At 47.0% G+C, this 17,183-nt stretch overlaps 1 protein-coding gene across 2 annotated transcripts; it reads left to right on the top strand.

The window, feature by feature from the left end:
- The first annotated feature begins 432 nt into the window (after positions 1–432).
- On the top strand, positions 433–15,271 carry IL2RB (interleukin 2 receptor subunit beta). Of its 2 annotated transcripts, none has more exons than XM_084505635.1 (10): positions 433–729; positions 1,978–2,075; positions 2,403–2,529; positions 4,125–4,230; positions 5,516–5,624; positions 6,620–6,768; positions 7,178–7,349; positions 8,844–8,940; positions 10,709–10,793; positions 12,267–15,271. In XM_084505635.1, the coding sequence occupies exons 2-10, from the start codon at positions 1,994–1,996 to the stop codon at positions 13,092–13,094; spliced, it is 1,755 nt and encodes a 584-aa protein (XP_084361761.1). In that variant the 5' UTR covers positions 433–729; positions 1,978–1,993; the 3' UTR covers positions 13,095–15,271. The 2 variants fall into 2 exon arrangements, with proteins under 2 accessions (XP_084361761.1, XP_084361760.1); XM_084505634.1 differs by lacking the exon at positions 433–729 and adding an exon at positions 740–1,171.
- Positions 15,272–17,183: the final 1,912 nt, after the last annotated feature.

Below are 17,183 nucleotides of genomic sequence, written 5' to 3'. Positions count from 1 at the left end.
ATCCTCTGAAACTGGGGCACCGGTGGGGAGGCTGGTTTCATTCTGGTGTTGCTTAGGTCAATGACTCGAGCTGTTTTTCACAAAGTGGTCCACAGCGTTTCTACTGCGGAGTGACTCCTACTCCAGTTTCAAATTGGTCTGTGCACGTGTGCAGCCCCTGAGAGTGAGCCTGGCTGTCTGAGTATCTGAAAGAGGAAGCTATGGGTCTCTCGACAGTGTCTGGAGAGGACAGGTCCTTCTCTCTCTCTCTCCTTTGCTTCCCAGCAATAGTTACAGACTGGTCCCTAGTATATCTGAGCACTGCAAGCTAACACCTGATCCCTCCACCCTTGTTTCTGCACCTATTGCTTTACCAGCAGGAAGTAGGACGTGGTTTGGGGCTTTTTATTCTCGGCCTTGCTAGCCTTTTCGATACTTCAGGGCTTCGTCTCAGTCTGACAAGGCAAGCAAGCAGCAGCTTCCTGTGCAAAGGTGAGAGGGAGAAGACAGAGAGGTCGAGCACAGACAGGAGGAACAGCCCCACAGAAGACCTGCCCCTCTCCTCTCCTCTCCTGCCAGAACTGCTGGCTGGCGGCTGGACATGCACTGAGCGAAGATCCCCCCCAGCCGCTCTCCCTTATTCCCATTCCCCTCCCGGTTTGGCAGCCAGCACCTTCATCCATCATCGATCCCATTGCCCTGTCCCCGTGGACCCCTTCGCCTGGAGCGCCGGGTGCCTGGAGCTAGAAGGTAAAGGGGGTGATGCCAGCCCTGTCCCGCACGGGGGTGGCTGATCTGAGAAGCGTCTTGGAAGGAGTTTCGGTCTGACAAACTGATTCTTGCCGTTGGGGAGGGCTGAGCATATATTTATCTCTCTGTCTTTCCACAGTCCTCTCAAATCAAACCCCACATCTCACAACCACGTTGGCGCTTTCTCTCTCTTTCTCTCCCCTTTTCTCTATGAATGCGCTGTCGTCCTGTTTTTCTTCCTCTGAACCTAATCTTTTATCACAACGGGAATCAATATCATGCCTCATGCCAGCCCTTTAAAAACCCTCCACTCTCGCTCCCCCGGCAGTCCTCAGCGGGGTTCAGCGGCTCTCTACCTTGGTCTCCCCAGCTCTGCCTGTGCTGCAGGCTCCCTGAGAGGTGAGGATGGTCCCTTCTCCTGCGGGCAGAGGCAGACCTCGAGGTACAGGTGTCCAGGTGGATGGGGAGAGGGGGAGGCTCACTTGAGAAGCCCATAAGCCCTGTGTGTGTAGTACAGCACACAGCTGTATGGGCTTTGTAAGACAAGGGGTTTCTCTGGATGCCAGAGGGGAATGAGGGATGCTGTAGCTACCTAATTGCAAAGCCTGAGTTTTCTGCTATACCTGAAAGCACATGTCCATCCAAGGCAGTGCGGGGTCTACTTGGCAAGGATGGTGTGTGATTTGTGCATTATTTTAATGTTTCATGATATGGTAAAGCTTTGCCTTTCCAGAACTTGGTAAACTTCCCCCTAATTTAATTTTTTTCCCCAGTCCCAAACAAGCCATTGAAAATCTACCTCCTAAACTGACTTTTCTGATAGTTGAAGCCAGAAAGCCCTCTTACACAGCAAGCACCTAGTGATTTCAGCCCTAGGGCTTACCAAAAAAAGCAGCTCTTCGCAACGCCAGCCTCGTGCAGCCACGATAGCACTCTCTACCTGAGTCAGCAAGCAGCCTGAAACAATACACGCGGAGGGCTGTGCACTCACACACATTTCCAGAAGACATTACCTCTGCAAACAGCCTGTCTGTTGCACTGTGGATGGTTTCAGTGCTGAGCAAAGCACCCCAAGGCAGGAGAGCAATGAGGTGCTGAGGGAAAGGCAGAGGAGAAGGAATATGAGTTTCTGAGCTTGGAAGATTGACACCAGTTTTGAGCCCTGGGACACTGGATACCTTGTATGGGATGACAACTTCTTAACTTTCATTGCTGAGCTGTGTTGCGGGGGGGTCTTCTCTCTTTCAGTGTGTCCTCAGTACAGATGAATCCCTACTTGCTGCTCCTGTGCCACCTCTGGCTGCTCAGCCTCACACCTCTCTTGCTGGCATCGGTCTCTACGCAAGGTAAGAAGTGATGCTCTTCACCTGGATAAGCAGAGGGGTATCAGATGGAGTGCCTGGGCTGTGGCGTGTTGTTGTGCAATGTCTGTGTTGTAACATACAACTGGAGGAGGCTGCAATAATTAAAGATCTTTTACAAGCACACCAACCTCCAAGGACATAGAGCAGTTGAAGAAGTGAGCGGTTCTGCCTTTCTTACTTGGAGACAGCTATCCAGATGAGGACTCTGTCTGTAGTTTGGGATGTGGCAGAATTGTCTGGGGTGATTGTTAATGCCAAAAGTCATTGCTAATTCAGCCACGTTGCTGTCCATCTCTTCTCTGCTGGCAGGTACCTCCAGTCTTGCTTGTTGGTATGACTCACGGGCAGCAATCTTTTGCGACTGGACCCCAGGCAGGGACCTTGCCGATGCACCATGCCAGCTGGAGATTTTATCGAAGCTACCATTTTTTGAAAGGTGGGTGACCAGAAAGGTTGAGGAAAGATGATACTTTGAATTAAAAGTGTCCTGGAAAATTTAGCGCTTCACATCAGTGTAGGCTCTCCCTCCCCAGGCCCAGTGTGGTGGAATCACACAGATGAGGGCTTTCCATTTGAAGTCTGTCTGACCCCAGGTGTATGCAGATGCTGGCCACTGCTCAGTGTTTGCCATCTGAGGGTCCCAAACTGCCTAGCACTGCTCATCTTCCAGGTCTGTAGCATTGTCTGTGCTTCATTTTCCAAAAATCCTTCTTCCCTGGTAGCTACCCTCTGGACTGGAGGGTATTTTCATCTGAAAAGGAGGGTGTGTAGAGACAGGGGCAGAGGGAGGTGGGATTGGAATCATACAGAGGCCATCTGCCCATTGCCAGGGTGGACTGGATGTAACAGGAAAGTCGCACGCTGAACGACAGTACATGAAGGAATATATCGTTCCCTTTACCGTAGCCTACCCTAGCCCTTCCACCTCTCCCACTCTGTGATGTTTTCCCCTCCCAAGTATCTCCCAGAGGAGCGGTAGGTGTGTGGCCAGAACCACAGTGGATGCTGGCTGATTCTCTCTGGTCTCGATGTGTGACATCTTGAGTCAAGAGTTACTGGTCTACCCAGGGCGTCCCCGGGTACCTGGTGTAAGAAGAGGCCCAGAGTGGTTCTAGCAGTGGGTGGGTTGCTCCTGACCATCAGCAGAGACGTCACGGGGTAAGATTGGCAGATGTGCTCTGGGGTCTGCTACACGGACCTTGACAGCCAAATATTTCTCTGCCCTATGGGATTGAGTCAAAAAGTTTGGATCTGGAATTTGGGCCGGCTCTGGAACTGTGCCGTTGGTTGACCAGGGCTCTAGGACATCTAGGGTTTGTGTGACCAGTTTATTTTGCTTCCCATTGAAGTAAACCACTCAATGGGAGAACGAATTTTCTTGGTTCCCCCAGAACTCTTTCAACTGTCCCCTAAAGAGGGTAGGGTTACAGCCGTCTTCTCTAGGAACGCTTGAGGCAAAGACACCAGTAAGTCTGGCCTGACCCTGTTGCTGGAGCAGCCAGCTTAATCTGCTGTCCCCTCAGTTCCAACCACATGGACGCTCTCCCACCTCTCAGCTTAGCCTGTCCAGCCACACTTGTCAGAGCAGAAGAGGGGTCATGGCACAGCACTGCCAAGTGTGGGGTACAGTCCTGTCCGGCTGGGATGTGACCTGGTTCAAGAGATACAACTCATTCGGCATCTGCGATGCTACAGGGCTGTCAGTGGCTTGAAAGAGATGTGTAAAACCCTAGAAACAGGCATCTGTCTCCCATATCAACAGGAAGCAGAGGAGGTAGCCAGAGGTTTGGAAACCTCCTATCATCTCTGGCATTGAAAAGCTGGGATGCATTAACTCTCCATGTGCTGGCACATAAAACTTGTCTGAGTGATGTAGTAGGGAGGGAAAGTGGGATTACATCCTAGCTGTAACCTGCTCAGCAAGTAAGGTAGGATGCAGTGTTCTTTGAAAGGCCTTTAGAGTTAGATAAAATCTGACTACATATAAAACAGACTTCCCAGCTCACTGGTGTTCTCCTGCTTAAAATCCAGGTCAGTTTTCTTACCAGAAAAATTCAAGGAACATTGTGAATTACTTAAGGCAGAACACACAACAGAACTGAGGAGATGCATCAAGACCTTCAGCAAAAACAGTAACGTGAGTAATTCATCTATTCATCTAGGATGTCCTGGCTAATGACAAGGTTGGTTTCTCAGTTTGAGGCATATAAAGAATGTGACACCCAAGAGTATTATAAAAAGCCTAGACCTGATCCTTGACTCCAGTTCTGGGCTTGGATTTATTGCATGTTGTCCTGCACTGGGGACTGGCTTCATTGTGAGTGGGGCCGTGTTGTCCTGACACATGCAGAAGAGGTGCAGGACGGACAGATGCGGTGTCCCCCATCACCGTTATCTGAGTTTGGCCATAATCCCTTCCTCTGTGGAAGGATGGCCACGATCATCATCTCTGAGGTCACCTCTGGACCTCATTTTTCCTTGAAGAGGTCATTACCATTTTCCAAATTATTAATTACTGAGGAACCCTGTTAATCGCATCAAACACAAGACGCAAAACAGCACACCAATGAAGCCAATGGTGTTGCAAATCCCCTACTTATTATTCTTTATTTAAATCAAACTTTTTTTTTTTCCAGGCTTATTGGGTACGTCCCTCAGTCATATTCAGGAATTACTGTAGTTCCTGTATTTTCAGGGGGAAAAAAAGAAAAAGAAAAAGAAAAAAGCTAATTCTCCTTATTGGGATAGTCATACCCAGTTCTAACAACAGCCAGGTTTTCTTAGTTTTGTATATTATGTGCAAAGACAAATTGCAGGATTCATAAACAGATTCAAAAACTACGCTGTCAAACTCCTTTCTTTCCAATCAAGCTAATTGACCTATTTCTTATTTAATACTTTGTGATGTACATGGCCCTTTAGAATCATTGTGGAACCATGTTATATCGACTCATTGTAACTCCACTGCATTTCATGAGTAATATTTATATTAATATAATATATATATATATATATTGATAATATAATATATATAGATATTGAGTAATATATCAATATTATCGCAACCTTACAAATGAACATGAAATATTTTAGTCAAAATATTTTGTCTCAATAGATGTCACTTACTGAAAGTACCGTCTTTCCTGCTTAATCAGCACATGCAGGAATCCTATTAAAATAGCATACCAAAATATTTTGTGCCCTGCTTTCCAGTGAACAACAACAAAAAAAAAAACTCCAACCACATCAAGCATAAATCTTTGGTTCCTCTACTCACCACTGAGGCTTATGCCTTTCAACCACAAGTGTCATCCATATTTATTGTCAAGTATTCCTAAACCACTTATGTGCAGGCAATACTTAGAAATATGAATGGTGATTGATGAGGCTTCAGTGTCACTAATGCTAAATTTTCCTTGCAGTCTCAATCCTTCACTACTGCAGACCGTCTTAACATGTCTGTACATTGCCGGCTTGGAGAGAATGGGTCTACACCTGCACGACTGGAAGACTTCAGTCCACTTGCAAACAGTGAGTTATCTTCTGTCTTGAAGTCCCTGAAGCTCCCCCACAAAGTGACACCCAGTTTCTTCTCCCCATCCACAACCATGCAACACCCGTAGCAGATTTCAATCTTACCTCTTTTTGTTGTCCCCTGCTATAATTAGCACGGACGGACCACATTGACTTCTGCGCCATGCACCTCTAATGTGCAGTGTCATGCCAGCCACTTCCTATGCCATCCTGTATCTGGGACACAGCTGAGTGACAGTGCTTTGTCCTAGGAGTTCAGGCTTCAAGCAGGCTACGTCAACTCAGCTGACCTTCTGAAAACTATGTGCTGCAGGAGGAAGGGAAAGTCTTGCTGCTCCATCCCTCCTATGAACTACATGGTTCCTCCCTCCTTTAAGCCAGCTTTGGCAAGCAGTAGTCTGCTGAATTGATTCAACTCACTAATCCAATGGAAAAAAAAATATATATATATATATATATCTGCTTGGGTTATTCTTCTGCTGGATGTTTACCTGGCTTAAGGAGAAATCCAAGGAGCTGCTGGAATGTGAGGCATAAGAAGGCCTGTCTGGAGTCAAGGGTTGAGAAGGTTCACCCCAGACAGTCTATGTAACTCCAGCCCTTGTGGCTGTAGCTTTCTGAAAGTGCAGCTGGGAAGAAGTTGTCACCCAAACCATGATCCTTTCCTGTCCATACACTTGCCTTGCGGATCACCCCTACAAGATAAGATAAGATGTATGGCCAGGTGGGATTGCACTGACTGCTGTGGCCACTCTCACTGGAAGCTCACCAGACAAGCTGCCTTTAATGCAGTCCCAGGCCTTTTGTCACCAGTGACAGTGGGTAGGAAGGAAGAACGGAGAGGGGGAACTCTCTAAGCATCTCACTTGGCCATGGATGGCTGGAGTCTGTGAGCTCAGCCAAGGCCCCAACCCTACCGACATGGGTTTTTCCAGTGGAGCCTTGTTACAGGCAGTGCACTGGTGTCATTCCTGCTCTCTTTCTCTTTCCAGTAAAACTGAGACCTCCAGGAAATCTTCAACTGGTTAACAAAGCTAAAAACAGCTACAACTTATCATGGAGCCTGAATATTTCCTCTCACTACTTGAATGGGGAGCGGCAATACCAAGTGCGGTACCGAACCACAAGTCAGTCCTGGGAGGTGAGTACAGAGTGAGGGCACTGGGATGTGTCACCATTTGAATCCTGGTCTTCCTTATAGAAATCTCCCCTCAGAATGAAAAAAGTTTTAGTGAATCTGGAGAGGGGATTACTTCCTCACCCCTTTTTGTCTGCAGAACCTGCTGCCAGCATTTGGTGATGACATGGAGGCAAACAGGAACCCTGTTTTATTTAGTGCTGTCACAAAAGAAATCTAGACAGCTCCAGGGTAGACCTGAAAGGGATGAGAAGTACAAAATTAAGAAGATTTATCCCTCAGTGTGACAAAACAATGCACAAAATGGAGGGATCTGAGACAGGTCCACTCGGAGAGCTTGGGAAAGATTGATACATGATTCTGTGAGCCACGGCAGGATGTTGATAATGCTCTATTTTTGCCCTTCTTCCAGAAAGCCAAGACCCTCTGCATTAAGCAGGACCAGATGTGGGTGGTATTTGAGGGACTGTCCCCCAACCTGAAATATGAGGCAGCTGTCCGTGCAAAGCCAAGTAACTCAAGTGCCTACAAAGGTGTGTGGAGTGACTGGAGCAAGACAATACTGTGGAAGACAGATGCTGATGGTAAGGATCAGAGTCAGGCAGTCTGACATAGAGGGAAAAGAGGGAACTCAGAGAAAACAAAGCAGAAGGACCAAAGCAGGCTGGGAAGCTGGAGGAAGATGGGTAGGGAGGATTGTGTTAACCGAAGAGCAATAAAAAATAAAAATAAAAATGAAGTCCCTCCTAATCTGTTCGCTCAGGCTGGCTCAACAGGGCTTAAGGACGAAGACCCCCTGACTCCAACAGAGTAAAGGGCAGCAGCCCCTCTGACTTCCAGAGGCCAGGCAAAATCCACAAGGTGTAAATCAGGGCCAGTTCAGTGCGGCCATTGATCAGTGAAATGGAATGAAACCAGAGCCTAGGAAGGAAAGCCTCGGGGAGAATGAAAGAGACTTATATGTGTGTAAGTCACTTCCAAAAAGGACTGATGATATATGCACCAGTCATTACCATGAGCCAGAGCATGGAGGGTACCTGCATCCTTGAAATAATAGTGACCTGAGCGAGTCTCTTCTGTGAATTACGGGCTGTGTGCTCCGTCACATCTTTTCCAGAAAATAAGCAGCTAGAGGTTATTCCCCTTGCATCACCCCCACTCTGCCCCTGCCCGGTCCCTCCCTGTTGTGCCTAGCACTGGTATAAACAGAGGAGCTATGTTTAGAAAGGGCACTGTGTTGCTGTGGCGATCAAATTCTGACAGTGTGTGATGTCAACGAACAGGATACAGCCGCAGCCGGTTGTCACAGCAACCAAGACCCAAAGATAACCAGGGTACCAGAGCCAGAGGAGACAAAGTGATCTTGGTAGCATCCCAAGGACAGGCAAAGACAGGACTCTCTACAACTGTCTCCTTTATCTCTTTCTGCTCCCTTACCCTGCAGGCCCAGACCAAGGGGCACTAGGGATGAAGGGAAATGGGGGTGGCACGCAGAGATGGGCACCAGAACAGCAAGACTAAGCAAAGGTGCCCTGGGGAGATGTGTGAAAGAGACAGATTAACAAAAGTTTAAGATGATTCCAGAAAAGGTTGAAGAGTGCTGGCAGAGCTTTCAGTGAGGAAATTCAGTCTCTTTCTCCTAACTCTACAACCCAAGTACCAAAATCAGCATATGGCAGAAAGCTGTAAACCTCCCTAGCCTCCTAAAACTTTCCTCCACCCGTCCTAATAAAGAGGCTAGTCACTCGACCCCTAACCTTCTCCATCCTTGGCCCTGCTACCCTCTAACCCACCCCATGAACCCCATGACTCTACCTCCCCACTGACTTACGATGCTACTCCAATTCCCCAAGCCCAATTAAGCTGATTTTAGGACTCCCTTTCTTGGCATCCTACACAACAGAGATGAACTCCTTTATCTGTCCTGTGTATCATATTATATTAATTATATTATTATAATTAACAGCATATTATAATAACATGATCAGTTTGAACAGACATGGAAAAGTTGCAGATCCTACCTCCAAAATCCCGGCTAATTTTTCATAGCAACTCCCTCTCTCTCTCTCATCTTGCAGAAACATCCCGTCCAGTTCTGCCAGCTCTTATAGTGAGCACATGTATCTTCGTGATCATTGGGACTGCCTTCCTTATTAACTTACGGACCCTGAAATGGTAAATGAGTGTCAAGTTTTCCTCTTTGTTGCTCTCCTGTATATTGTGCATCTTCTCATAACCTGGTTTATTTTTTATTTGGCATTACTCAGCATACAGAGGGACTCAAATATACAGTTCATAACCCAAGCTTTCAAAGCTGACATTTGTCTGAGTAGATACATCACCACCCAAGATGATGTTAACACTATCATCATATTGTGCCATACTCCTGAGACCCAGTGCCATGGTCTGGCTGGCTTTGAAATAGATGCCTCTGTACTTCTATTGCCCATGGGTTACAGTGGTTTTCCCTGGCAGGGATGCACCAAAATCACCTCTCAAAAAATAGGTTACTGATCTGGGCACTCTCTCAGAGGGGAGGACGAAGCAAGCCTAGGTACCATGACATTCTTAAATACTCCAGCAAGAGCTCAGTGAGGATGGGTAGTATTTGGTGAGGATGGGTAGTATTTGATCTACAGGAAAACTCCTGAGTGAGGAGTACAGTTCTTCTCCTGAAGTGTTTCATCACATGCTGGTAAACATCTATGTGATGCTTTAAAGATCTCTTCTTTTTGACAGCAAACACAGCTTCTAGTCAGGACTGAAAGTATCTCACAAGGTTACCCAGTGCAGTAATACAGAGAGTGACCTGTCAGCATGGTGAGGTTAGAAATGGCTTCAGGTTTTCTCATCTCAGGACAGGGACAGAGAAGCAGGTCACTGGTGTTGGTGGCAGAAGTGTTCTCAGGGAAGAAGGCAGCAGAGGCTGGGATGGCTTCTTTGGAAGGAAAGAAGGAGAAGCATATTAACAGGAGATGGATACTGAGAAAGTCACTGTTTTACCTTGAGTCATAACACAAAGGTGAGGAAGTGCTAGCTACATGGCAAACAGAGAGATAAAAAGGCCTCCTTTCTCCACAGAGGGTAGTTAACCTGTGAGATTGGATGGAAGATAATGCTGAGGTAAGACCCAAGGAAGGATTAGACATGCACGAATAAAAATAGCATCTGCAGCGATGTAAAATAGTTTATATGCAAGAACTAGCAAATTCTTATGCTTCAGGGAGTACACTGATTGCCTCCAGAGGTCAGGAGGGTCTCTCCTCAGAGCATCCCACAGCAAAGCTTCAGCAAAGAGCTGACGGGATCAGCCGACCTCTCTGAGGGACTGAGGAGCAGATGAGATCACTTCATGCTGCCTCAGGATGACAACACACTGGTTCCAGTAAAGCGGAGGTCACTGGGCTGGTGCGTGACATGCTCAGATAGGTTTGCATGTCCAGTAAGTACTAGCTGTACCGCAGAGTATCCTGCTAACAGGAGAGACAGAGGTGACACAGCTTTTCCAGTGGTGGTCCTGATCACACCACGGGGTCCTCTGAGTCTTTGTGGGGGCAGCAAAACCAAAAGGGGGCAGCTCACAGTAGCTGGACCTGGGAAATGAGGGAGAGCTGCCCAGATCTATCATGGAGCAGGGGGAAATGGAGAAAGCTAAGGTGACCACCAAGGTAGGGAAGGTTGTAAACTGTTGGTTGTGCTTCCCCAGGAAAAAGGCTGATTGGAGTGTGTTTTCCAAAATCAGGTTTATCTGGCTTATCTCTGTCGCTCATCTCTTAGCTGCTGCATTTCAGGCCACTCATGCACAAGGAGGGTCCTCAGGCTTGTTTTTACTTTACCTTTCTCCTGCTCCCATGAGCTGCAATGCTCTCTCTTATTCCCATCACAATCCCAGAGTGGTCAGGATCAGGCCCTGCTTCATTTCTCAATCTCCTCTCTTCTCAAGGTTTAAGAAGATTCTGAGGATCCACATCCCAGACCCCAAGAAATTCTTTCCCCCACTCGTCTCTGTTCATGGAGGTGACATTCAGGTATGGGACTGGGGATGGATCCAAGTGGTTATTAGGGAGAAATGAGGGAAAGGAGGGTCCAGCTGTACATGCCTGGGGCAGGCACCAGGTCCTCAGACCTACGTGTGCGCAAGCAACTCATGTGCCTGTAGCACCAGCTGCTGGGTTCTCTGCTCAAGTTTTATTTTTTGACCTAAAACCTGACACTCGGCTGATACATCTCTAATTTCAGAACCGAGAAACGGCAAACCACGCAAACCTCAGCAAACTGCTCCCCTGACAGGAGAACTTGAGCGAATATAAAGGACCTGTGGGAGGGAGCTTGGCCTCTCAGATCCCCTTCCACCCTGTTTCTGTCCCTCCCCACCTGCCCTAGGCTGCCCAGATTTCCTGCTGTGGTCCCCTTCTTCTGGCTGTGAGCCCTACCTCCTCTCCTATTGCTAATTACCATCACTTTGGGTGGCACTTAGCTATTTTCTGTGTTCTTCTTTCTTTTTCCCTTCCTTCTCCACCCCCTCTTTCTCCCTTCCCCAATCTCTCTTTGAGTATGGGCAGCTGCAAGAAGACAATTACCATTCTGTGCAGTATTAAAGGGAGCATCAGATGCAAGACGTGGGAGGTGATCCCAAGGGATATTTTGCTTCGAGAAGGGTGGAGACAAGCTGCAGAGAGTCCAGAGGACAGCAAAGCTTTGGAAAAGCCTTAGTGCAAAAAGCCTTTGAAAGCTAAACCTACAGGGGAAGAGTGTGGGGGAGGAAGGTGCAGTGGGCACCGGAGACACTTCCCTAGTGTAGAAAGAACTACAAAAAAAATGCTTTACTGGCCATAAATGAAAATAAGTAGGATATTATCAAAATCGGTGTATTTTTAAGGATAATGATATGCTGCAGGCTGTAACTTGTGTGGAAATCCAGGCACGAGGGGCTTAGAAGAACAGTTCAGACAAGAAAGCTGCATGCAGTCATGTAGGTGTATTAGACACTGCTTTAGCATGTAGGAATAGATTGCATGAGACCTACCTTTTTCCTTTTCCTTTTCTCTTTTTATTTCCTTTTCCTCTTCATTTTCCTTTTCCGTTTCCTCTTTTTCTTCTTTTCTCTTTTTCTTTCTTCCCTTTCCCCTTCCCCTTTCTTTTCCTTTTCCATTTCCCTTTCCCTTTCCTTTTCTCTTTTGTTTTTTTTTTTTCCTTTTCCTTTTCCTTTTCCTTTTCTTTCAGTTTAATCCTCCATCCTCCATTCCCCACCCAGAAGTCTCATAACATAGTTTTGCAATATCTTCTCTTAATTTTAAAGTGACAGAAGGATATACTCCCTCCGAAACCCTGCAGATGAGACATCATGGATGTGAATCTCCCTCCCACACCTCCTGCAACTCTTGTTTGACCAAAGAAATGGCCACTTAATTGGTGTGGGTGCTCAAGGGGGAGGCCTTTTGTTCCTCACTGTATTATACTTTGGGCATAACAGTCTCTCTCCTATGTTTTTTCCCCATCAGAAATGGCTCTCCTCCCCATTCTCCTCATCTTCGTACTGCGTGAACAGCATAACCCCAGAAATTTCTGTGCTGGAGGTGATGCAGAAGAATGACCAGGAAGCCCAGCTTTTGCTTTCCAAGGGACCCCTGACTCCTGATCCTCCCGCAGAAACCAGTGGGCACTCTGTGTCCAGCTGCTTCACCAACCAAGGCTACTTCTTCTTCCACCTCCCCAACTCCTTTGAGATTGAGCCCTGTCAGGTCTACTTCACGTACGAGCCTTTCACCCAGGAGGGCAGTGGCAGCGAGGACAGCGAGTCTTACCACGCTCTCCCCTCCCCAGACCTCTGCACGCTGGCAGAGGACATGCCCATGTTGTCCCACAACTTCCTTCACTGCTTCAAGGGGATCCAGGGCTTCCAAAACAGTTCCTTTGTGACAGAGACACAAGGTGAAGCCCAGCGGCCCGTGGCTATTTCAGCAGCTTTCCCGTCAAGTGAAAGCACCCCACCGAAACCAGTTCTGAGGCAGGATGAGAAGGTGGTTGACAAAGTTCCTTTACAACCTGCTGAGGCCCTGTGCCAGCTGGACAAAGACTTTCCTGACCCACCAGGCCATCATGACAGCAATACCGCCAGCGTGATGGAGGGGAGTGGGAAGGCAGGCCTTCCAACTGATCCCGCTGCTCCAGCAGCACATGTTACCCCTGCCCTTCCTCAGCCTACATCTCTAAGGCAAGCACAGGATGAGAATCCCTGCAGAACTGCCTTCCCCAACCAGATCCCAAACACCGGTGCCTATCTTTCTCTGAGGGACCTCCAAAGCCAATACAACCATTGCTCTGTCTAGGATCTGCCTGGGGGAAATCTACAGATGGGAAAGGCCTTCTCGGCGTGGAAGGCTAAATGGACATTTTTCCATTCAGAGCATGAATGTAGCTTTCAGTATCAAAGACATTACGACTGTTCTTTGATGAGGCTGAAGAAAAGGATACTGAAGAGGGATGCAAAACCAGAAAAGGAATAGGCCAGACAAGGCATAAATTCATGGATGACTACCATGGTATCACTCGTCCCAAGGATAAAACATCAGTGAAACAGACCACTGCAAATGAGAGGACATTTTGCATGGAAAACTGGGCTAGTGATTAGTAAAGCAATGCATGGAGAATAATAAAGACACCTTAAAGTTGTTAAGTGGCTACCACCTAACAGAGACAAAGAAATGGGATTCTTAGGCATACAGAACAACAAGGACTCACCTTCACCACTGAATCTGTTTCTCTGCTATTACTGGATCTGGTAGCATAGAAGCCCTTTCCCACACTGCTTAGGTGCCATCCCAAATCTCAGTAGCTTTTTTTTTTTTTTTTTTTTTTTTTTTTCTCCCCAGCTCCCTGTAAGAGGCTGTGCTGGCACTTCCATGCTCTGCACCTTGGTGTGATAACAGCACCCAACTTTGAAGCTGAGCGGCCACATATTCCATTTCCCTTGTTCCAGCCTACGAAAGTCTCATGGGCGGGAGAAATGCTCAAAGAGGTGGATATGGGATTTCGTTCAGGCCAGTGAGTGCTGGGGCTGATGACAAAATGAAGACATCTCCTCCTGCCTGACCAAAGGTGTCTTTTTTTTTTTTTTTTTTTTTTTTTTCCTCTATGTCCCCATTTGGGGTTTTAATCAGAGTACATTCTGAACCGCTTGGACCAGCTTTAGACTCAGATCTCTAAGGTTAGCTCAGAGCCAGAACTGTGTCAGCTGTCTAAGCAGTGCAGTGTAAAAAGAAATCCCCATTATTGGGTTAAAAATACTGGGGAAATCCCCTTCCCCCTCCCCTCCCCCCCACTTTTCCCCCTAGGTCTGATGATGGCAGTAAAAAGAATGCACACAATTTCCCATTCTTGCTGCAATATTTTTCATGAAATCGAAAGCCTCTCTGCCCTGCTGGCAAAATACAGTTATTTGACTGTGATAAGCTGATTGCAGAAGAGTTCATCCCACATCCTGTATTAGTGGAAAACATTGCAATGGTGCTGCCCATTCCTTCCATTGCTCAAGGGAAACCATTGCCTATTTAGCGGCAAAGATGTGGTAAATGAGCCTAGAAAAGTAACTCACAAATCAGCACCTTTGCTGAAAAGAAAACTTCAATCCACTCACAAAAAAATAAGGATTGCAAAGACTACTTTTTTTTTTTTTTTTTCTTCTGCATTTGCTGATCTGGGTTCAGAAACAGCAAAACACCACAGAAGAAAAGTAGTAAGACAAAGCAAGGCATGCTGTTCTGCTTCCATCCATTCCTGCATTCAACGTCTGCACTGTCCGTCTGTTCTCTTGCTATATTTCTGGACTATTCAGAAGTGGGAAAATACCAATCCTGTGCTAAAGATCTTTCTTCTAAGAGTTTTTACATCAAAAAAAAACAAGGATATCAAACTTGTTGGTACTTTTGTCATTTCTTTGAGTATCACCCGGAGCTAATTCTTCCTTACCTCTGCCTGTAGAAATGTGGATCTTCTGCTTTCTCCCAGTCCCACTCTGTTACCTGACCTTGCATTGTGCAGCTTGAATGTCATTAGAAATCTCAGCTACGGGGGCACCCACTGCCTTGGATTTCACCTCAAAAGAGTTGCTCAAAGGACTTGAGCTTGCCTGCAGCTGAGAGGGCTGGGGCAGCTATAACCCTCTTCTCATCAGCTTCTTCACCTGCCTCAAGACATCAGCTGCTCCGTTGTCTTCAGAAGACAGCAGGCAAAGAAAGCCTCACAGTGTCCCAAATAAGCAAGCACAAGGCTTGCCCAGCTATTTGCTGTGCTTTGAGACTCTTTGCAGATGAACTTCAAAAAGAGACAATGAATCCCTTGCCCTGATGGGCAAATTGCTATCTTACATAGGCCATGGATCCTAGTTGCACTGATGGCTCTCCTGTCCCTATGTAGATCTCCATAAGCTTCTTAATTATTCTTGCTGCTAAGATGAATATGAATAAAAATAAAACCACCCCTTTTTCCTCTTGGAAAATAAAAGAAATACTACGGAATCTATGGTGTTTTATTGCCCTTTGGGGTGGGGGGAAAGGATCAACAGCTCTTCTAAACAGAGGACTAGGCAAAGCTTTGTTGGGACCAATATACCTTTAGTCCCACTCCGACTCCCTTCCCCAAGGCACTCAGGCACCTAAAAGAGGGGGTAGCTCACTTCCAAGGCTGTCAAGTGCCAGGAAGCAGCCCAGAACAGACGGAGCACCGTGTAGGCAGGTATATTGAGGCCAGGGCACAGAAAGGGGTTGTTTGTAAAAAGATTTGCCTGGAGAACTCCACAGTGAGTATACCACCAGGAGCCTTTTGTAGTGAATGACACATATCCCACTAACTTCAGCAGGTTTGGGGGGCAGCTCCAAAATTCAGGCAAGGAGGACTAAGCTCAAACTGAGGTTTCAGGGGGAGATGGTGGATAGATCCACTGCACAGATGGCTGGGCACTTACACAGCCACGTCCATGTTTAAGAAAGGAGGAAAGATGTGTTAGCTACATAATAAGCACAGCAGGCTTGGGGAAGGGGGGGAGCAGATGGTCTAAAGAGGTGAATCCTTCAGCTGCTGCCATGAGAAGAAGAGAGTTTTGCAGAGATGTGCCGCAGAAATGTCTTTATCATGTTCTGCTCTGCCTGATCCCCAGGAAACAGAATTGGAAGTGATCCTGCTGCAAGCCCCTGAGGACCATCCTGCTGGCTGGGTATTTTTTTCCCCCCCCTGTGAAAAATGCTGACAGCTTTCGAAGTGGCAAGCTGTTAGCACTGCATTAGCAGCCCCGGAGGGTGTGAATGTGTGACACAGAGCGGCAGGAAGCGCTCAACATAAGATGTGGTGATAACCGGACCATTCTTCCAGGAAGACAAGGTCATGTGGTCTCATACGTGAGTAACCCAGGTTATGAATACCCAAGGCATAACACTCAGTGATATGGGGCCCTTTCTCTGCTGGGCACCCCAGGGCTCTTCAGAAATGTCACACAGGGGCGCGTTCCCCTCCACGGCTGATGTGAACACAGTGCTGAGATAAACCACAGAGAGATGACAGTGTCCAGCAGTACCAGAGTCATACCGAAGCTAAACTCGAGTGCTGTGTGGAAGATATTCGAGCTAACCGCCTCATACATGAATCCTCTCCTTATCTTAAGCTGTATACAGCAAATATAGCGGTCACGTATCTCATCTGCCTCTTTCCAAGATGCCTCGTTTACAAATAGGCAACATCATTCTCACCTTCCTTCTTTTCACTATGGGAGGTAAAAAGGGTATTTGCAGCAAAGGAATTCCTCTGAAGTGAGATCTGATCAAGATTTTGGGTCCTTGGTTGATTCAAAAGGCTGCGGTGATAGATGTGGTATGCTTGCTGAGATAGATCAGATTGAAATACTATATATTTTGTTCTGCTGAAAACACCAGGGAAGGAACTTGCCGCTTTCCAGTAAGGATGGATACAAAAAGGTAAAATCTCTGGGAAATACCCTCCGCTGGGTACTGACCCACTGTGGCAAGCCCTCGTAGTGTAAGTCCAGGAAAGCCATATAAGTATACACATATGCCTAAAGATGAAGCTAGTCCTCGGTTATCTAGGGAAATTCTGGCTCAAAGCCATTTCTGAAAATGAAATTTAGTCCCTTCAGTCTCTTAGGCAGTTCTGAAAGCATTTCTTATTGTCACTGCATGCCTCAATTTCTTACATGTACAGCAGTGAGTTAGTCAGTATAACCACATCGACACGTTCCCAGTCAAACGCTGAAGCTTTTCATCTACATTTAACATTTTTCTACTAGAATCCTACTCAAGGTAACTGCAGCAATAACTTTTGGTCTTCTTAGAGTCCCAGATTAAACCTGAAATGGTGATGGAGCTGGGAGCAGCTACTCCCTGCCCAGCTGCCAAAATGAGCCCAAATGA

The sequence above is a fragment of the Aythya ferina genome (genome assembly GCF_964211825.1).
Source record: "Aythya ferina genome assembly, chromosome: 1".
In the NCBI taxonomy this organism is placed as follows: Eukaryota; Metazoa; Chordata; class Aves; order Anseriformes; family Anatidae; genus Aythya; species Aythya ferina.
This window is presented reverse-complemented; position numbering and strand designations above follow the sequence as displayed.